We start from the raw sequence: 21794 nt of genomic DNA, 5'->3' as shown, positions 1-21794 counted from the left end.
TCCAGCAACTTGGTCTGTATTCTCTCAGTACAGGGAAGTGGTACAGAAACAAAATCCTGCAATCTGGCCTGTGCAGATTCTTACAGATTTTTACCCTAGAATTCTGTGCCATAACACAACAGTGTAGATGGTGTCACCCATTCTGCCCCAACCTCACTGCAGGGCGCCTTGTAAACACATATGGGCTCTCCTCATCTCTTCCCAGACAGCAGATCTACTCAGGACTATGTGTCTGGGAAAGAAGACTGCCCAATTAGGCAGGCCTGAGGGTGAACCGGGCAGAAATAGGGAGGTGTTCATGGCCGGAGAGATAGCATGGAGGTAAGGCATTTACCTTGCGTGCAGAAGGATGGTGGTTCAAATCCCGGCATCCCATATGGTTCCCCGAGCCTGCCAGGAGCAACTTCTGAGCGTAGAGCCAGAAATAACCCCTGAGTGCTTCTGGGTGTGACCCCAAAACAAAACAAAACAAAACAAAAGAAATAGGGAGGTGTTGTCTGGAGAAGGGTCAGGGCGAAATCCTCTGAGGTTTGGGAACCTCAAAGGGGCCCTTCTTTCTACCTAGGATCTCCCGCCTCTGTACCTGCTCCCTTCTTTCCCTACATAGAGCTATAACCCACTGCAGAAATAAGACTGGGGTGGCTGGGGTGATAGCATAGTGGTAGAGCATTTGCCTTGCATGCAGATGACCCAGGATGGATCTAGGTTCAATCCCTGGCATCCCATATGGTCCTTCGAGCCTGCCAGGGGTGATTTCCGAGCACAGAGCCAGTAGTAACTCCTAAGCACCACCAGGTGTGGCCCAAAAACTAAGAAAGAAAAAAAATATAAAGAAAATAAGACTGGGGCCGGGTGGTGGCGCTAGAGGTAAGGTGCCTGCCTTGCCTGCGCTAGCCTTGGACGGACCGCGGTTCGATCCCCCGGTGTCCCATATGGTCCCCCAAGCCAGGAGCAACTTCTGAGCGCATAGCCAGGAGTAACCCCTGAGCGTTACCGGGTGTGGTCCAAAAACCAAAAAAAAAAAAAAAAAAAAAAAAGAAAATAAGACTAAGGAAGGGATGAGAGGAATCTTCGACCCCAAATGCTACATACTTTGCATCCAGGCCTGAGCTTAGACACATTCTTTATCTGCATCCTAACTTAGATTATAACCAGGGGCCAGAGAGATAGCACAGTGGTAAGGTGTTTGCCTTGCACATAGCCAACACAGGACAGGCCTGGGTTTGATCCCCATCATCCCATATGGTCCCCCAAGCCTGCCAGGAGTGATTTCTGAGTGCAGAGCCAGGAGTAACCCCTGAGCTTGGCCGGGTGTGGCCCCAAAACCAAAAGATTGTAACCAAACTTCTGCCTGATTGGCACAGCTGCCCCTGGGGTGCCAATGAGCAGTTTGAGATCTGACGCCTGCAGATGTGTCCTGGGTGGCCCACAGGGGCAGAGAAGAAGTTCGCTACTCTGGCAGGGTCAGAGGTACAGGGCAGGATGGGCTGAGAACAGTGGGGCAGAGTGAGAAGAGACTGGCTTGGCTCAGAGACACACCTGGCCCCGCAGGTGCCCACTTGGACCGCCTGGTGCCCCTGGTGCTAGAATTCTGTCACCTGGACGACGATGAGCTCCGTGAATCCTGTCTGCAGGCTCTGGAGGCCTTCTTGAAGAAGTAGGTGTTGGAATGCCCGAAGATGGGGGACCCAGGGCTCCCCTGGGAACGGGGATCAAGAGGGGAATCCTAGTCTCAAAACAGGAAAACTGCAGGATTCAGCTTTGCTCCTCCCCATTTGCCCACAGGTGTCCCAAAGAGATGGGTCCTCATGTTTCCAGTGTGACCAGTCTCTGCCTCCAGTACCTGAAACATGACCCCAACTACAACTATGACAGTGACGGGGACGAGGAGAAGATGGAGACCGAGGACAGTGATCTCAATGAGCAAGGTATGTGGCCAGCTGCTCTTTGGGGTGGGACACAGGAGTCAGCCTTCCAAGGGCCTTCCTGGCTGAAATGTGGGCCATATCTGGTGCCCCCATTTTGATCCTGCCCCTCTACCAGGCTTTGTTCCTGCTCTCGGGGTCCCTGGTTGTCCCCCCCTAATGGCAATAAGTACCATAGCTATCCCTGTCCTGTATGCATGTTTCTGTCAGTAACTTAGGGCCACTCTTTATTAATCTCTTTCATATTTCAGACAAGAAAACTTAAGACAAGAAGACTTAAAAGATCTTTGGCCAGGGCTAGAATGATAGTACAGTAGGTAGGGAGCTGATCTTACATATGGTACATCCAGGTTCTGTCCTCAGCATCCCATATGGTCCCTCAAACAGTGCCAGCAGTGATTTTTGAGTGCAAAGCCAGGAGTAACCCCTGAGTACCACCAGATGTGGCCTAAAACCAAAAATTTTTTATTTTACTTTATTTATTTTGGTTTTGGGGCCACACCCGGTGACGCTCAGGGGTTACTCCTGGCTATGCGCTCAGAAATCGCTCCTGGCTTGGGGGACCGTATGGGATGCCAGGGGATAGCCGGGGGTCCATCCTAGGTTGGTGTGGGTAGGGCAGAAGCCTTACCCTTTGCGCCACCACTCCGCACCCCCCCCCCCAATTTTTAAAAAGACCTACTTAGTTTGTGGTCAGAACTTTGGTATAATGGGAAGGTTGCCTTGTACTTGAACTCCCAACCCTGGTTCTATCCCTGGCATTCCATATGGTTCCCCAAGCTCTGCCAGAAGTCATTCCTGAGTACAGAGCTAGAAGTAATCAGGAGCAATGCCTAGTGTCCCTCCAAAACAAAGTAAAACAAAAAAAAGAGATTCTTTGCCAAGGAATAACACAAACAGGAAGTGGTATGGAGGGACCTGGACTTGGAACCTGCTCTGTGACATAGCAATCTCTCTGCTGCCCCCCTCTGGACTCATGGGGGAACAATAACTGGACTTCCATGTCTGGGGTTTCAGAGGGTGTTGGGGAAGGTCAGGGCCTTAGGGCCAGAAAAAATAGCGAGCAGGAGACAGAGAGTTTCCTTGTCAGGCACAAGTGCTGTTTCTTCAAGCATAGCAGAGGGTGAAAACACCCTCAAAATATCATTATGTTGGGGCCCGGAGAGATAGAACAGCGGTGTTTGCCTTGCAAGCAACCGATCCAGGACCAAAGGTGGTTGTTTCGAATTCCAGTGTCCCATATGGTCCCCCATGCCTGCCAGGAGCTATTTCTGAGCAGACAGCCAGGAGTAACCCCTGAGCACCGCCGGGTGTGACCCAAAAACCAAAAACCAAAAACAAAACAAAACAAAAAGATCATTATGTTGAGCTGAGCTGTGGACAGCAAACACTGCAGGACCTTTCCACATGGCCCATGGTAGCACAAACCCCCAACAGATGCCAGTGCTCTGAAAGTCCACGGGTATCCTGTGGACAGAGAGGAAAAGCACAGGTGGAAAGGGGTAGGGGGCACCCCGTTCTGGTGTTCCTTCTTTGTCTCCCATGCTAATATGCACTCGTTTTGTAGGCCTGAATCTCAGTTCTACTGTTTTGGAGTTGTGTGTCCTTAGTAGAATCAATCACCATTTGGGGGGGCCGGAGCAGTGGCACAACAAGCAGTAGGGCATTTGCCTTGCACTCGATTGACCCAGGATGGATCTGAGTTCGATCCCCGGTGTCCCATATGGTCCCCCAATTCAGGAGTGATTTCTGAATGCATAGCCAGGAGTAACCCCTGAGTGTCACCGGGTGTGGCCCAAAAACCAGAAAAATAGGACACCCCTATCCTGAGGTGTGGGATAGATTTGATGTCTCTCCGTCACCAACATAGCTTTTCCTCCTCATGAATCCTGCCTGGAAGCCAGAATGGGGGTGTCAGATGCAGGGAAAGGAAGGATTGGGGTATCTGTGGCATCTCCAGAAATTCCAGTGAGTGATTCCTTTTGTGGCCTAATAGATTCTGAGTCCTCCGAAAGCCTGGAGGGTCTTGGGGTTTGGACACAAAAGTTGGACGCCATCAGTTGCAAGGTCAGCTCCATCTACTCTGCGGTTGCGAAGTGATCGCCCCACACAGGTCACAAGCAATGTGACGAGGTGGTTGTTGTCTCCAAACAAACCAGCTTCAGTAAATGGAGCTTTGGCCCAAAAATGGGGAAGCTGGGGCTAGACCCGTGGGTTTTGTGTGCAGCCTTTAGTCCAGTGTGGAGTTGGGGGAAGCGGTGGCCCCATCTGTCTGAGATGTAGGACATAGAAAGAGCTCTAATGGAATTTGTTCCATTGCAGAGAGCGACAATGAATATAGTGACGATGAATATAGCGACGACGATGACATGAGCTGGAAGGTGCGACGAGCGTCGGCCAAGTGCCTGGCTGCGCTGGTGGCAGCAAGGCCTGACATGGTGGCCGACTTCCACCGTGGTCTGGCACCGGCACTCATTCGTCGCTTCTCAGAGCGGGAGGACAATGTCAGGGCCGATGTGCTCCGGGCCTACATCGTGCTGCTACGTCAGACGCGGCCCCCCAAAGTCTGGCTAGAGGCCTCGAATGAGCTGGCCCAGTCAGGAGCCCACCTCCAGCTGCTGCGAGGACAGGTGACACTCCCTGTCCCTATGCCCATGTCTGGCAGGTGCCTGGGATCCACAGGGAGGGCCCTGGGAACAAGGAGGGGTTCCAAGCCAAGGGAAAGGGGTTCGGGTTTATCCTAAGAGTGACTTAGCTGCAGCAGCTGATTGATTGAATGGTTTTTGGGCCACACACAGCAGCACTCAGGGAGTACTCCTGGCTCTGCATTCAGAAATCTCCCCTGGCAGACTGGGGGACCATATAGGATGCTGGGAATCCAACCAGATCCCTCCCAGGTCGGCTGTATGCAAGACAAACGGCCTATGGTTGTGCTATCTCTCAAGCCTCTCTGTCTCCATTTGAAAACTGTGTGGGGCAGAGCTGCAACGAACCTGAAACTAGAGGTTAGAGACCCACTGAAGTGTGTTCAGGGTGAGAGAGAGGATTGTTGAAGTAGATTTGGAGTCTGTTTGTTTGTTTGTTTGTTTGGGGGCCATACCTGACAGCACTCTAGGGTTTCTCCTAGCTCTGCGCTCAGAAATTACTCCTGGCAGGCTCTGGGGAACATATGGGATGCCCGGAATCAATCGAACCCATGTCCATCCCAAGTCCTTCTGCATGCAAGGCAAACACCTTTGGACCCACTTTGGAGGTCTTTAAAAAAAATGTTTTAGGGGCCGGGAAGGTGGCGCTAGAGGTAAGGTGTCTGCCTTGCAAGCGCTAGCGTAGGACGGACTGAGGTTCGATCCCGCAGCTTCCCATATGGTCCCCCAAAGCCAGGGGCGATTTCTGAGCGCATAGCCAGGAGTAACCCCTGAGCGTCAAGTGGGTGTGGCCCAAAAACAAAAACAAAAAAAAATTTTTTTTAAAGGAGTTGAAATAGCACAGCAGGTCAGTTCTTGGCACCCCATATGAACCCCTGAGACTGCCAGGAGTAACTCCTGAGCATCACTGGGTTTGGCCCCAAAACGAAACAATTAAATTTAAACACCTTTTTAATTTAAACTTCTATAAAAGTTTTATTATTATTTTAAATGTTGTATTAAAAAATAAAAAAATAATTTAAAAAAATAAAATGTTGTATTAAGAGGTTGGAGAGATAGCATGGAGGTAGGGCATTTGCCTTACATGCAGAAGGATGGTGGTTCAAATCCCGGCATCCCATATGGTCCCCTGAGCCTGCCAGGAGCGATTTCTGAATGTAGAGCCAGGAGTAACCCCTGAGCACTGCCAAGTGTGACTCAAAAACAAAGAAAAAAAAAAGTTGTATTAAAAAATTTTAGGAGGGGCCAGGCGGTGGCGCTAAAGGTAAGGTGCCTGCCTTGCCTGCGCTAGCCTTGGACGGACCGCGGTTCGATCCCCCGGTGTCCCATATGGTCCCCCAAGTCAGGAGCAACTTCTGAGCACATAGCCAGGAGTAACCCCTGAGCATTACCGGGTGTGGCCCAAAAACCAAAAAAAAAAAAAATTTTTTTTAGGAACCTGAGCAACATTGAGGAGGGCCTTGCACTTAGTTAATAGGTATTTGATCTCCAGCACTCCATATGGTCCCTGGAGCCTACCAAGAGTGATTCCTTAGCATGGAGCCTCAAACTAATAAGTAAATAAATAATTTTGATAGGGTTTTCATGGATATGGGGGCCCTGGATGAGTACCAGGTTAGGCTGTTTTCTAGGGGTGCACCGAAGAAGGACATGCAGTTCCCTAGATGGCCTAGCAGGGGTCCTCAAACTTTTTAAACAGGGGGCCAGTTCACTGTCCCTCAGACCATTGGAGGGTCTGACTATAGTAAAAACAAAACTTATGAACAAATTCTTATGCACACTGCATATATCTTATTTTGCAATGAAGAAACAAAACAGATACAAATACAGTATGTGGCCCGCGGGCCATAGTTTGAGGACCACTGGGAGGGATCAACCTAGAGTTTTCTCTATGGTTTTGTTCAAGGGCTTCAGGTGTCCTTGTGGAGATGGGGGCAGTGGTCACAGCAGTGTGATGTTTTAGATGGAAATGGTGAAGATGGGGACACAGGTCTTTGCTGGTGTGTGCAGCTTAGGAAAGGGATTGAGAGGTGTGTGTAGGAGAGAGAGAGAGAGAGAGAGAGAGAGAGAGAGAGAGAGAGAGAGAGAGAGAGAGTGAGAGAGAGAGAGAGAGAGAGAGAGTGAGAGAGAGAGAGAGTGTCAATTCTGGTAGTGAAGGCGGTAGGGTGTTTGCCTTGCATACGCCAACCTAGGACAGACCTTGGTTCGATCCCCGGCATCCCATATGGTTCCCCAAGTCAGGAGCGATTTCTGAGCGCATAGCCAGGAGTAACCCCTGAGCATCACAAGGTGTGTGGCCCAAAATCAAAAACCAAAATGAAACAACAACAAAAAATGAAAGTGGGACTGCAAACTCCTGACTCCTTCAGCCTGGCGGTCCCTCCTGGGTATACTCTGCACTGATTCCCCCAGAGGTTGGTGAGGTGGGTGATTTTCTAGCTGCTTACTCACCTCCCCACCTGCCCACAGGTGCCCCTGGTGATGAAGGTTCTTCATAGGCAGCTCAAAGACCGGAGCGTGCGGGCCCGCCAGGGCTGCTTCAGCCTCCTGTCCGAGCTAGCTGAAGTCCTCCCCGGCTGCCTGGCCGAGTACATGCCTGCACTGGTAGCAGGTAAGAGACACCTGATCCAGCCTCCAGCCTTGTCCCTGTAAACCAATGTATGGGGCTCTCCCTTCCCATAATGCTCAGGTAAACAGGCCCAGCTTTCTGGTGCCAGGTGGGTTGAACTGGGCTCCAGAAGGGCTGGCCAGCATCGCTAGCCTTGTAATCTTTGTCCCCCAACTGCAGGCATCGTCTATTCCCTGGGGGACCGCTCCAGTTCCTCCACCATCCGGATGGATGCTCTGGCTTTTCTGCAGGGGCTGCTGGCCACGGAGCCGGCCGAGGTTTTCTATCCACACCTGCACAGCCTACTGCCCCTGCTGATGGCTTGTGTAGCAGACCCTTTCTACAAGATTGCAGCCGAGGCCCTGCTGGTGCTACAGGAATTGGTGTGTAGACTGTGGCCGTTAGATGCACCTCGGAAACTGGACCCAGAGCCATATGTGGGACAGATGTTCGCTGCCACCCTGGCTCGGCTCCGTGCCACTGACCTGGATCAGGAGGTGAAGGAGAGGGCCATCTCCTGCATGGGCTATCTCGTGGGCCACCTGGGTGACCGGCTCGGAGCTGACTTGCAGCCATCACTGTCACTTCTTCTGGAGCGTCTACGCAACGAGATCACTCGGCTGCCAGCCGTGAGGGCACTCACCCTGGTAGCCTTGTCCCCTTTGAAACTCAACCTACAGCCCATCGTGGCCGAGGCGTTGCCCCTTCTGGCTTCATTCCTGCGGAAGAACCAGCGGGCCCTGCGGCTGGCCACGCTATTTGCCCTGGATGCCCTGGTCCAGCATCTGGGACTCAGCCTCCCACCACCTGCTGTCCAGGCTGTGCTGGCTGAATTGCCTGCTCTGGTTCACGAAAGTGACATGCATGTGGCCCAACTGGCTGTGGATTTCCTCACCACGGTGACACATGCCCAGCCGACCTCTCTGGCCAAAGTCAGTGGCCTGGTGCTTTCAGAGCTCCTGAAGCTGCTGCGATCACCGCTGCTGCCAGCTGGAGTGCTGGGGGCTGCTGAGGACTTCTTGCAAGCTCTAGTAGGGACCCGGCCACCATGTGTGGCCTATGCAGAGCTCATGCGACAGATCACTGCGCCTGTCTATGAGCAGGCCTCAGATGGTGGGTCGGGCTTGCACAAACAAGTCTTCCACTCTCTGGCTCGCTGTGTGGCAGCGCTGGCAGCCGCCTGTCCTCAAGAGGCAGCTGGGACAGCTAACCGCTTGGTCTGTGATGCCAAGTCCCCTGATACCAGTACAGCTGTTAAGGTCCTGGCATTCCTGTCACTGGCTGAAGTGGGCCAGGTGGCTGGGCCAGGTCCTCAGCGGGAACTGAAGGAGGTACTTCTGGAAGCTTTGGGGTCTCCCAGCGAGGATGTGAGGACAGCTGCCTCTTATGCCCTGGGTCGTGTGGGAGCTGGGAACCTGCCCCACTTCTTGCCTTTCCTGCTGGGACAGATCAAAACTGAGCCCCGGAGACAGTATTTGCTGTTGCAGGCCCTTCGGGAGGCCCTGGCAGCCGCCTCACCGGACAGCCTGAAGCCCTATGCTGAAGACATCTGGGCTCTGCTCTTCCAGCTCTGTGAGGCTGCAGAGGAGGGAACCCGGGGTGTGGTGGCCGAATGCCTGGGGAAACTGATCCTTGTGAATCCACAGTTCCTGCTGCCCCGGCTGCAGAAGCAACTTGCTGCAAGTAAGGGGCACTGGGTGAGAAAAGGAGATCTAATTGGAGATGGGCACCTTGCTCCTGAACTTCTAGCAAGCTCTGGCAGTTACAGCTCATAGGGTTAAGACAGCAAACATAGGCAGAAACAGGATTCTCCTCTTCTTCTTCCCCCAGGGGACTATTTGAGCTGTAGGGCCTGAAATTTTTCTATGTCCCAGCAACACATCAGTTTTTCCCAGTGCTAGGATGCTCCAGCCAGAGGTTAAGAAAAGTGTTTCTAATTATTAGGTTTTTTGTTGTTTGTTTTGGGGCCATACCCGGTGGTGCTCAGGAGTTCCTCCTGGCTCTATGCTCAGAAATCGCTCCTGGCAGGCCCGGGGGACCCTATGGGATGCCAGGATTCGAACCACCGACCTTCTGCATGCAAGGCAAATGCCTTACCTCCATTTTATCTCTCCGGCCCTAAATGTAGTGATCTTGACTTAGAAAAATCTTTTTTTTTTTTTTTTTTTGTGGTTTTTGGGTCATACCCGGCAGTGCTCAGGGGTTATTCCTGGCTCCAGGCTCAGAAATTGCTCCTGGCAGGCACCGGGGACCATATGGGGCGCCAGGATTTGAACGGATGACCTCCTGCATGAAAGGCAAATGTCTTACCTCCATGCTATCTCTCCAGCCCCAACTTAGAAAAATCTTAACTAAATCCATGAATAAAACCCCACTGGCAAGCTTGAAGAATCAGCTTTGTTTTGTTGCACGTTAGTTTCTCCAAAGCATTTATTGATAGATTTTCTTCTCCACTCTTCTTGGCTTCTCCGTTTGTTATCCTTAAAGGGGGACACACCTGAAGTATTTTTAGGGCCTCTTGGTGCCAGGGATCAAGTCCTCATACATGCAAAAACACGTGCTTTATCTCTCTTTACCAGGGAGTCACATCTCCCTGACCCGTAGCTCCTTTGTCAAGTATGAGCTGACCATGTATGCTAGAGTTTCTTTCTCAGTTCTTGTTCTGCTCCATTGATCTATATGTCCATTTAGTTTTGGTTTGGTTTGGTTGTGGGGCCACTCCTGGCTGTGCTCAGGGCTTATTCCTAGCTCCGCACTCTCTCCTGATGGGGCTCAGAGGACCATATGGGATGCTGGGGATGGAACAGGCATGTGTTCTACCTATTGTACTGTCATTCTGACCAATGTCTGTTTTTATGCCAGTAAAAGACTAGAGGTTTGTAACACAAGGGGTTTGTTTTTGGAGGGGGGCACACCTGACTATGCTCGGGATATATTCCTAGTTCTGTGCTCAGGGATTTCTCCTGATGTTCCAGGGCACCAGATGTGGTACTTGAGATCAAATCTAACTTGGCCACATGCAAGGCAAGTGCCATGCATGCTGTATTATTATATGTCTGAACCCTATATATATATATTGGTTTATGGGTCACACCTGGCAGCACTCAGGGGTTACTCTGGCTCTGTGCTCAGAAGTCGCTCCTGGCAGGCTCGGGGGACCATATGGGATGCCGAGGACCCAACTTGGATCTGTCCCAGGTCGGCCATGTGCAAGGCAAATGCCCTACCCTTTGGGTTTTAGCTCCAGCCCCTGGCCCTTATAATTTAAAACCAAGCAGTATGATGCCCCTGGCTTTGCTCCTTTTTCTTAGAATTGCTTTGACTTGCGCAGAATTTCTGTGGGTTTAAAACAGAGATTTTAGGATTGTACCTTCTGCTTCTGTGAAGAAAATGTGTCAGTGGAGTGTGACTAGTTTCAAGAGGAGATTTGAGAACATAGGAACAGCTGTCGATTTCTTGGTTAGCCCATATAATGGGGAATGCATTTTCTTCTTCTTCTTCAGAAAGCATTTTCTTCTTCTTTTCTCAGAAAGCAAGACTGGAGCAAAATGAAGTGAGGTCTCTGTTGCTAAGTCTGGGGAGTACTGTGCATTTTGTGGGTCTGTCTGTAGAACCACTACCCTTGCATGGAGAGACCTGTAGAATATGGACCTGGCCAGGACTCAATCAGCTGTGGGATTCTTTTTGTTGTTGTTGTTGTTGTTGTTGTTGTTGTTGTTGTTGTTGTTTTGGGGTCACACCTGGCAGTGCTCAGGGGTTACTCCTAGCTCTGTGCTCAGAAATCGCCCCTGTCAGGCTGGGGGACCATATGGGATGCTGGGATTTGAACCACCATCGGTCCTGGGTCAGTCACATGCAAGGCAAATGCCCTACCACTGTGCTATCTCTTCGGCCCTAAATAGGGTTCTTGAGTGGGGTACAGTCTGTCTCCCACAAAAACAGAGGAAAACCCTGGTACCTTTGGACTTGTGGGTGTCCTAGTGTGGACCCAGACACCCTACTTTCGTTCTTGCAGGCCAACCACACACCCGGAGCACTGTCATCACAGCAGTCAAATTCCTCATCTCAGATCAGCCTCAGCCTGTCGACCCCCTCCTGAAGAGTCTCATCGGTGAGCCCCCCACTCTGCTGACCCCAATCATATCCTGTCTGGGTGACCCAAGGGGGGATGGATACCAGAGAGGCCCATATCCCCAGTGATGGACTATGGGAACAGATGATCACCATGGTCCTCCCTCTGGGCCTCAGTTTCCTCATCTGTAGCATAGATTATCTGCATTCTTTGGGATGACTTTTGGATGACTTAGGGGTCTATGGGTAGGACACCCAGCATCCCACCTCATCATATATTTCTCTGGCCCCGCATGTCTCAATTTTTAAGCCCTGGCAGTGTCAAAGAGAAAAAGCATTTTCTGGCCGGAGAGATAGCATGGAGGTAAAGTGTTTGCCTTGCACGCAGAAGGATGGTGGTTAAAATCCTGACACCCCATATGGTCCCTGAGCCTACCAGGAGCGATTTCTGAGCGAAGAGCCAGGAGTAACCCCTGAACGCTGCTGGGTGTGACCCAAAAACCAAAAAAAAAGGGGGGGCGGCGCTGGAGAGAGCCTGGAGGTAGGGCATTTGCCTTGCATCCAGAAGGACAGTGGTTCGAATCCCAGCATCCTATATGGTCCCCCATGCCTGCCAGGGGCAATTTCTTTTTTTTTTATTATTTTTTTTTTATTTTTGGGCCACACCCGGTAATGCTCAGGGGTTACTCCTGGCTATGCGCTCAGAAGTTGCTCCTGGCTTGGGGGACCATATGGGACACCGGGGGATCGAACCACGGTCCGTCCAAGGCTAGCGCAGGCAAGGCAGGCACCTTACCTTTAGCGCCACCGCCCGGCCCCAGGGGCAATTTCTGAGTGCAGAGCCAGGAGCAACCCCTGAGCGCTGCTGGGTGTGACCCCTTCCCCCCAAAAAAGCATTTTCTACTTCCCCACTCGTTGATTTGTTCATCTAATTATATAATTCATGGATCCTTTTTTTTTTATGTATCCTTTTTTATCCAATGGGTTCGAATGATAATGGATTTGAGTCATTGGTTTGTTTTGTTTTGGGGCCACACATGGTAGTTCTCACTCCCCTGGCCTTACTCCTGGCTCTGCACTCAGGGCTCACTCCTGGAGGGCTCAGGGGATCATATGGGATGCCAGGGATCGAATCTGGGCCAGCCTCATGCAAAGCAAGTACCCTACATGGTGTACTAATGCTCCAGCCCCAGATTTAGGTAATTTTTTGTTTGTTTGTTTGTTTTTTGGGCCACACCCAGTAACGCTCAAGGGTTACTCCTGGCTATGCGCTCAGAAGTTGCTCCTGGCTTGGGGGACCGTATGGGACACCGGGGGATCGAACCGAGGTCCATCCAAGGCTAACGCAGGCAAGGCAGGCATCTTACCTCTAGCGCCACTGCCCGGCCCCAGATTTAGGTAATTTTTTAAATAGTTTTTGAGGGGTTCTCCCAAGTGGTGCTTGGGGCTCTCCTGGCTATTCTTGGTGAGCTGACTGACAGGTCAGTGAGAGTCTGAAGATGTGATGCCTTAGGGTACTATAGAGGTGTCATTACAGGGCCACCACTGCAGTGCTGTGGGGCCTCTAGGACCACACCTAGTCATGATCAAGGATTGATCCACTTGATTGATCGGGGATTTGCTACTGACAGTGCTTGAGAAACCATGTGCATTGGGTATTAACCCCAGGCTTCCAATCCTTTAACCTATCTGCCCAGCTCTGAAAGAGCCTTAGAAATTACTTGAGTTAGGGGCCTGAGCGATAGCACAGCGTAGGGAGTTTGCCTTGCATGTGGTTGACACAGGACAGACCTGGGTTCAATCCCCAGTGTCCCATATGATCCCCCAAGCCAGGAGCGATTTCTGAGCGCATAGCCAGGAGTAACCCCTGAGTGTCACCGGGTGTGGCCCAAAAACTGAAAAAAAAAAAAAAATGAGTACTTGAGATTAGTTGATTTTCAAATGGCTGGTTCTAGTCCTCATATAAAATACAGTTAGGAGGTTTGTCTGTTTTCCTCACTGGAAGTGTCAGGGATCAAATTTAGGGCCTCATCTGTGCAAAAACATGTGTTTTACCACTGAATGACATCCCTGGCCAATTAAGAGTTTTGTTTGTGGGCCCAGAGAGATAGCACAGCGGCTTTTGCCTTGCAAGCAGCCGATCCAGGACCAAAGGTGGTTGGTTCGAATCCCGGTGTCCCATATGGTCCCTCGTGCCTGCCAGGAGCTATTTCTGAGCAGACAGCGAGGAATAACCCCTGAGCACCGCCGGGTGTGGCTCAAAAAAAAAAAAAAAGAGTTTTGTTTGTTTTTGGCAGGAGGGAGATTGAAGACACCCTATTTAAAATTTCATTTATTTTTGTGTACCTAAGATACTAAGAATGACACGAAACTTAATCACTACCAAAATGTATGTACAGTGTGCGGTTACTTGGTGCAAATTTTCCCAGCAGGCCTCACCTGTCCGTGTTACAACAGCACTGAAACTGCCCTTTTTTTGTGTGTGGGATTGTTTGTTTGTTTTGGGGTCACACCTGTCAGTGCTCAGGAGTTACTCCCAGCTCTGAGCTCCAAAGCTGCTCCTGGCAGGCTCGGGGGGCCATATGGGCTGGTGAGATTCAAACCGGGGTCCGTCCTGTGTTGGCAAGGCAAATGCCATAACACTGTGCTATTGCTCCAGTCCTACTAGTAGTAGTATTATTACGGCATTATTAGCCCTGAAAACTGTCCTCCAGCAGGTGGGAGGTAGTTTGGGTTATGAGGTTATGAGGTTCTTAGGACTCTGAGCTCCAAATTAGGAAGTGGCACACAAGGGTTGAAGCCAAGCCCCGTCTAGCTCCTAAGACTTGGAAGCCTTGTTCCATGCCACGGGTGGGATGCCAGCTCCTTGCCTTCCCTCACTCCTCCCTCCATGTAGGAGAGTTCATGGAGAGTCTCCAGGACCCGGACCTGAACGTACGCCGGGCAGCTCTGGCCGTCCTCAACTCAGCCGTGCACAACAAGCCCTCGCTGATCCGTGACCTACTGGATCACATCCTGCCCCGCCTCTACCAGGAGACCAAGATCCGAAGGGATCTCATCCGTGAGGTAAGCTTGATGGAGCAGTGAGGTGCAGCCAGAATTCGGGGCACAGCTTTTTTATTTTTATTTTTATTTTCATTTTTTCTTTCGGTTTTTGGGCCACACCCGGCAGTGCTCAGGGGTTACTCCTCGCTGTCTGCTCAGAAATAGCTCCTGGCAGGCACGGGGGACCATATGGGACACCGGGATTCAAACCAACTACCTTTGGTCCTGGATCGGCTGCTTGCAAGGCAAACGCCGCTGTGCTATCTCTCCGGCCCCTTATTTTTATTTTTTGACCATACCTGGCAGTGTTCAGGGGTTACTCCTGGCTCTCGCTCAGAAGTTACTCCTGGCAGGCTCAGGGATCCATATGGGATGCCAGGGATAGAACCCGGGTCATCCACATGTAAGGCAAAAGCCCTATCCACTGGAGGGCACAGTTTTCAGGGCTGGCCCCAGGGAAAGCTCCAGACCTCAGCACAACCCAAGCCAGGGGCAGACAGCATGGGTGTTATGAGGAAAAGCTCCATCCCTGTCCATGTGCTGTGGGGAAGACAGGAGCAGACAAAGCTCAGAAGCCCCAGTGTGTGGGGCCAGAGAGATAGCACAGTGGTAGGGCATTTGCCTTGCATGTGGCTGACCTGGAGGTACTTGGTTCGACTCCCAGCATCCCATATGGTTCCCCAGTCTGCCAGGGGTGGCTTCTGGGTGCAGAGCTAGGAGTGATCCCTGAGTGCCACTGGGTGTGGCCCCAAAACCAATCAATCAATGAATAAGTGAAGTTTAAAAAAATAAAATAAGGGGCCGGGCGGTGGTGCTAAAGGTAAGGTGCCTGCCTTGCCTGCGCTAACCTTGGACGGACCGAGGTTCGATCCCCCGGTGTCCCATATGGTCCCCCAAGCCAGGAGCAACTTCTGAGCACAAGCCAGGAGTAACCCCTGAGCATTCCCGGGTGTGGCCCAAAAACCAAAAAATAAATAAATAAATAAATAAATAAATAAATAAATAAATAAATAAATAAATAAATAAAATAAAAGAGGAGGCATTTGAGCTGGGCTGTGAGAGGAAGGCCTGGAGCATAGTACAGCAGAGAGGGTGTCTGCTTCTTGGGTAAACACATGCCAGACTCAGGTTTGATCTCTAGCATCCCATATAGTTCCGTGAGCACCACCATCAGGAGTAATTCCTGAGTGTAGAGCTAGGAGTAACCCCTGAGCATTAACAGGTATGACTCAAGACTCAAAGGAACCTTTAAAAAAGAAAAAAGGGAGAGGGTGGACAGCGGGAGGGCGTTTGCCTTGCAAGCTGCTGAGCTGGGATGAACCCAGGTTCAATCCCCAGCATCCCATATGGTCCCCTGAGCCTGCTAGGATTGATTCCTGAACACAGAGCCAGGAGTAACCTGTGGGTGTGGTCCAAAAACCAAAATAAAAAAGGGGGAAGTAAGTAAGAGGAAGCTTACATTTTGGGAGGGGGCGGAGATGGGGGTCACATCCAGCAATGCTGTGGGTTACTCCTGATTTAGAACTGATGGGCATGTGATGTCAATGACCAAACAGGCCTCCTGCATCCAAAGTATGTGCTACAGCTTTTGAGGCCCTTCTCTCCAGTTCAGGAAGTTCACTTTAAATACAGAGCCTTGTGTAGGCATTAGAAGTCAAGTCACGGGCCCGGGCGGTGGCGCTAGAGGTAAGGCATTTGCCTTGCCTGCGCTAGCCTAGGACCAACCACGGTTGGATCCCCCCGGTGTCCCATATGGTCCCCCGTGCCTGCCAGGAGCTACTTCTGAGCGCATAGCCAGGAGTAACCCCTGAGCGTCGCCGGGTGTGGCCCAAAAACCAAAAAAAAAAAAAAGAAGTCAAGTCACTTGGGGCCAGAGAGATAGCATGGAGGTAAGGCGTATGCCTTGTATGCAGAAGGATGGTGGTTTGGCATCCCATATGGTCCCCTGAGCCTGCCAGGAGCGATTTTTTTTTTTTTTTTTTTGCCAGGAGTGATTTCTGAGTGTAGAGCCAGGAGTAACCCCTGAGTGCTGCTAGGTGTGACCCAAAAACCAAACACCAAACAAAAACAAGAACAAAAAAAAGTCGTCACTTAAGCGAACATCAACACGGAATGGCCGAAGAAGCTTCAGAAGTTTTTGTTCATTTGTTTTGGGACTATACCTGACAGTGCTCAAGGCTTACTCCAGGCTATGCTCAGGGATCCATCACTCCTGGTGGTACTCATTTGGGGTGTTGGGAATGGAACCTGGGTCACCTGTGTGCAAGGCAAGCACATTACCTTTCTGTATAGTTACTCTAAGGCCTGGGTTTTTAATTCTGGTTTAACCTCTTAGTTAGCTTATGTATTTGGACACTCGAATGGGCCTCCACCCTTACTATCCTTTTTGTTTGTTTGTTTTTGTTTTTGGGGGGGTGTTACACCCTGCAGCACTCAGGGGTTACTCCTGGCTCTATGCTCAGAAATTGCTCCTGGCAGACTCAGGGGACCATATGGGATGCCAGGATTCGAACCACTGTCCTTCTGCATGCAAGGCAAACACCCTACCTCCATGCTATCTCTCTGGCCCCTATCCTTTTTTTGTTTTTGTTTTTGTTTTTGTTTTTGGGCCACACCCAGCATTGCTCAGGGATTACTCCTGGCTGTCTGCTCAGAAATAGCTCCTGGCAGGCACGGGGGACCATATGGGACACCGGGATTCGAACCAACCACCTTTGGTCCTGGATCGGCTGCTTGCAAGGCAAACGTCACTGTGCTATCTCTCCGGGCCCTATCCTTTTTTTTTTTAAATAAAAGCTTGAGCCTCCCAATTCTTACAACAGGCTGTGTCTTTACACTGACTATATAGAAAAAGGAGGTACAGTAAATGCACCTCATATACATCTCAACCCAGGCCCCTTGCCTGGTCTGTATTGTGAATTGGGGGACAAAAAAAAAGTTTGATTGATTGATTGATTGGGGGCCACACCCAGCATTGCTCAGGGGTCACTCCTGGCTCTACACTCAGAAATCACCCCTGGCAGGCTGTGGGACCATATGGGATGCCGGGATTCAAACCGGCTCTTCCCGGGTCAGCCACATGCAAGGCAAATGCCCTACCGCTGCGCTATCTCTCCAGCCCCTAGCTTTACTATCCTCATTGGAATCAAAAGTAAAGCAGCTTCCTAGGGCTGTTGAGAGGCCTGTATAGGGTGCCATAGTAAGTGGTGCCATTACTGACAGTGGTGGCCATGCTTCTGTAAGCTGAGCAGAAGTGCCGAGATTTAGATGTGGAGACACGATCTGGGGACAAGGGTCCCAGAAAAGAGATGGAGGTGTGGCGAGCCCTGAGATCACTCTCCTCTACTTCCACTGCCCCAGGTGGAGATGGGCCCCTTCAAGCACACGGTGGACGATGGCCTGGATGTGCGGAAGGCGGCCTTCGAGTGCATGTTCTCGCTGCTGGAGGGCTGCCTGGACCAACTGGATGTGTGCAAGTTCCTACAGCATGTGGAAGATGGGCTGAAGGACCACTACGACATCAGGGTAGGGCTCTCAGGTGTCCTGCCCTATGGGCCTGGCCCTCAAACTGTAGAGGGGTTTAGGGAGGCAGGCTCTTTGGCTCTATGGAGTTGGCAATAGCCAGAAAAACCTGAAACGAAGATATACCCTTAGCTTAGCAGTGCACGTACTTGAGTTTTAGGTTCCAGGCACTCACCCCAAATTCTGGGGGAGGCTGTGGAGACCAAGCTAGTTAAAGGGTACAGCAGGGCCTTGTCTAATGTCCCGCTCTCTGCTGCTTGCTATCTCCTCATAATTGGGGTGCAGGCAAGCCACAATGATTTCTCCCACCAACACAGGAGGATTTGACCATTTCTCCCATAAGCAGAGGCCGGCCTGTTGTTGAGTTTGGTGAATCAGTTTTCTGGTGTTTATTGTTTTATTTTTTTTGTCTTGTTTTGTTTTTGGGTCACACCCGGCAGCACTCAGGGGTTACTCCTAGCTCTATGCTCAGAAATCACTCCTGGCAAGCTCAGGGACCATATGGGATGCCGGGATTCGAACCACTGTCCTGAATGCAAGGCAAACACTCTACCTCCATACCTCATGCTATCTCTCCAGCCCCTTGTTTTATTTTTTTAATCAGGTGCCAATGTTTAAAAATAGGGAGATTTCCATGAAAATCGAGGTTTCTTTTGCAAACAGCCCACCCACCTCGCCCGTGGGCTGGAGCCGAGCAGCTGCTGTGGGGAAATGTGGGCCTGATACTCCCCCAAGCCCATCTGGTTCATCACTGCTCTGAGTCCCCCAGGATCCTGAAAACTGGGCTTTGGAGCTTTTTTTTCCCCTTGGCTCTAGGTCTGGGCCTGGGCCTCCTCCTTTGGGTTCATTTCACCAGGAGCTTGGTTCCCTCCCGTAGATGCTGACATTCATCATGCTTGCAAGGCTGGCTACCCTGTGTCCTGTGCCTATACTGCAGCGGGTGGATCGGCTCATTGAACCACTCAGAGCCACCTGCACTGCCAAGGTAAGGCCTGTGCCCAGCTCCAGCCCAGCCCAGCAGGCTCCTGGCAGGGCGGTGGGTGGATGAAGCACTAATACCCTCCCTAGCACAGGCCTATATTCAGGACTCAGAGGGTGTCCCTGCCCATTAATCACCCCCTGAATGCCCAGGTCTTTGTACAGGTTTGCTGGGATGCTGAGACACAGCTGACTTATCTCCCACAGTTAGATGTGCAGGCAGGGGCAATAGAGGTGGTGCTAGAGGTAAGGTGTCTGCCTTGCGAGCGCTAGCCTAGGACAGACCGCAGTTCGATCCCCCAGCATCCCATATGGTCCCCCCCAAGCCAGGGACGATTTCTGAGCACATAGCCGGGAGTAACCCCTGAGCGTCAAATGGGTATGGCCAAAAAAAAAAAGCTAAAAAACAAAAAAGAAAAATATTTGCAAGCAGACAGACATGACCAGTGTGGGAGATGACAGCAGTGCTTCAAGGACTCAATAAGCAGGCTGCTGGGGTGTTTCCCAGATTTAGGGGCACTTGGGAACTCAATAAATACCTGTTGGGTAAGGATAGTTGAAGTTATGGAAGGAAAAGAACCAAGAGGACAGAATTTTCTAGACTGAATTTAAAGGTAGGGCAGAGGGAGATTAAGGCTCTTGCTTCTCTTATGGCAGCCATTCAAATGACTGGTTGGTTCCTACACCACATGGGCCCCAGGGCAGTGCAACCCAAGCTGAGAGCAGGGCCCCAGCACCAAAAGGTATGACCCTCCCAAAACTTATTACTTTGGTTTTGGGCCACACCTAGGTGTTGGGAAGAAATTGCTCCCAGCTCCATGCTAAGGGAACCCTATAGGGTGCCAGGAATCGAACCTGAGTTGGCTGAGTGTAAGGAAAGCACCCTACCTGCTATAGTATATCTCTGGCCTAGAAAAATGGTTTATTTTGTGGCCATATCCACATCACTCCTCCATGCAGTTTGTGCTCCAGCACCTTGAATATCTCCCTGACACCAAAGATTTTTAAGTAGCAAAATCTTTTTCAGAAAATAGAAATATTTTGTCCACATTTCATTCAGGGCCTGGGGAGTTCAGGGGACTCTTCAATCAGTCCTGAAATCTGCAAAGTTCTAGAAACCAAAAGCAGGAACTTGAGTGCCAACATTTCAATTGACATAGGCTACTTATGATTTTTAACTCGAAGACTTCCATTTTTTTTTCATACCAATGGGGCAGGAAATCTTAATGTTCTTTACTATTGCCCATACCCAGGTTATATGCAGTCTTCCCAAATGCCTCATTTTTCCAAAGCCTATCTGTACTCAGTACCGGGGCCAGTGATGGTTCAGTTGGGCCTTTGCGTCACACAGGGCTGACCCAGGTTCCATCTCTGGTATCCCATATGGTTCCCCCACCCCGCACTGCTATGAGTGAAGTCAAGAATGAACCTCAAGTACCATTGGATTATGCCCACCACCAAAAAACAGCTATCTGGATGCCAGAGTAAAAAAAAAAATTAGGGGCTGTTTTCTCCTCTCATCCCCAAGTCATGGTTCTCCAACTGTCCTAGTCTGAAAGCACTGCATATAGTCTAGGTTAGGCCATGGCCTCTTCTCTGCAGCTACCTACAGGGATAGAAGCAGCCACTGGCTCCAGTGTAGTGTTCTCCCACCTAAAACACTCCTCCTGGGGGAGACCCTAAGACCCCTGAATTGGAAATGAATGATCCAGGTCCAGCCTGAAGAGGGAAGCTCAGTCTGGGGCACCGTGTGTAAGTGGGGCTTTTACTACAAGGAAATCACTTCAGGGTCCCCATAAACAAGAGGGCCATCTTCATTCAGCATGGCCCCTATCACTCCTCAGGTGAAGGCTGGTTCTGTGAAGCAGGAGTTCGAGAAACAAGACGAACTGAAGCGCTCGGCGATGAGGGCTGTGGCAGCCCTACTCACCATCCCGGAAGTTGGAAAAAGCCCCATCATGGCTGACTTCTCCGCCCAAATCCACTCCAACCCTGAACTTGCTGCTCTCTTCGCAAGCATCCAGGATTCTGCTTCGGCCCCCAGCACAGACACCATGGAGCTCAGCTAGTTCTCCGCTAGCCTTGGAAAGGGGCCTTCTGATCCCAAGGCCTACTTTGTCCCTTACTCACCTCCTGGGAGTGGGACTTACAGTGCCTTGAGGGCCCCCAGGTTGCAAGCCCTCACCCAGACATTCTAGACTGCTGGCAACTGGGTCCTGCAACTTGGCCCAGTTCAAGTAAAAAGGTCTCGTTTTCTAGACTTTTCTAGAAGCTGGATGTTATTTCACACTGCCTGAAATCTTAGCACGGGCTGTGGGCAGCCTCCAGCTTGTCTGGAATACTTTGATTAGGAATCTGAAGCATCTCAGGATTCAAAAACTGTTCTAATTCAGTGATTAATCACCCAAAAGTGTGTGGCGCTCTTTGCAGGGGGAGGTGTGTGGGCAGGGAATTGGACCCTATTTTTACATTCAGAATATTGTGTAGCAAATGGAACATGCACTCCCCCATTGACAGTGTATAGTGACAGGCCAGAGGACTGTGTTCAAATTGGTGACATCCCAAGTAGGGTCTTTACTTCTCCCTCTACACACCACCATTGGGACCTTTGTCACAGTAACAAAAACCACAACTTACATTCAAACAGGTGATGGTTATGGCCCATAACATCCTTTCTGGCTGGCTCTAAATGACAATAGCAAGTACAACCACACCATAGGTGGCAAGGTTTAAAAAAAAAAAAACTCCCAGCGCCAACCAGATTTAACTGCCGTCACTTGAGAAACAGAAATAAATGATTTAAAGAAACTGTTAAAACTATCTTCAGAAGTCCAAAGCTAATCAGAAGAGAAATTATTAGTACATCATAATATGATTGAGGCAGTCAGAGAACTTAATCTGAACTGTGCTCTGAATAGTCTCAGCTTCACAAGCACTAAGTAACTCATCAACTTTCTGCCAGGCATTTCAAAGGCCAGAGATTCTCTCCTTAGCCACGGA

General features: G+C 50.6%; 1 protein-coding gene and 1 non-coding gene across 3 annotated transcripts in view; both read left to right on the top strand.

The window, feature by feature from the left end:
* Nucleotides 1–20863, top strand: part of CAND2 (cullin associated and neddylation dissociated 2 (putative)) — a 36121-nt gene extending 15258 nt beyond the window's left edge. The window contains exons 4-13 of one of the 2 annotated variants that reach the window (XM_049766258.1): nucleotides 1552–1657; nucleotides 1786–1932; nucleotides 4267–4555; nucleotides 7040–7181; nucleotides 7359–8861; nucleotides 11194–11289; nucleotides 14218–14315; nucleotides 17655–17819; nucleotides 18694–18801; nucleotides 20639–20863. In XM_049766258.1, the coding sequence (XP_049622215.1) occupies nucleotides 1552–1657; nucleotides 1786–1932; nucleotides 4267–4555; nucleotides 7040–7181; nucleotides 7359–8861; nucleotides 11194–11289; nucleotides 14218–14315; nucleotides 17655–17819; nucleotides 18694–18801; nucleotides 20639–20863 (2879 nt within the window). Of the gene's footprint in view, nucleotides 1–1551; nucleotides 1658–1785; nucleotides 1933–4266; nucleotides 4556–7039; nucleotides 7182–7358; nucleotides 8862–11193; nucleotides 11290–14145; nucleotides 14316–17654; nucleotides 17820–18693; nucleotides 18802–20638 lie in introns of both variants that reach the window. The other variant, XM_049766257.1, reaches the window with a different exon arrangement.
* On the top strand, nucleotides 17095–17226 carry LOC125998450 (small nucleolar RNA SNORA51). The gene has a single exon (XR_007492018.1). It is a non-coding gene; the product is annotated as a small nucleolar RNA SNORA51 (small nucleolar RNA).
* Nucleotides 20864–21794: the final 931 nt, after the last annotated feature.

This window comes from Suncus etruscus, chromosome 20 (genome assembly GCF_024139225.1).
Source record: "Suncus etruscus isolate mSunEtr1 chromosome 20, mSunEtr1.pri.cur, whole genome shotgun sequence".
NCBI classification, from domain to species: domain Eukaryota; kingdom Metazoa; phylum Chordata; class Mammalia; order Eulipotyphla; family Soricidae; genus Suncus; species Suncus etruscus.
The sequence above is the reverse complement of the archived record's forward strand: the minus strand, read 5'-3'. Positions and strand labels throughout refer to the sequence as shown.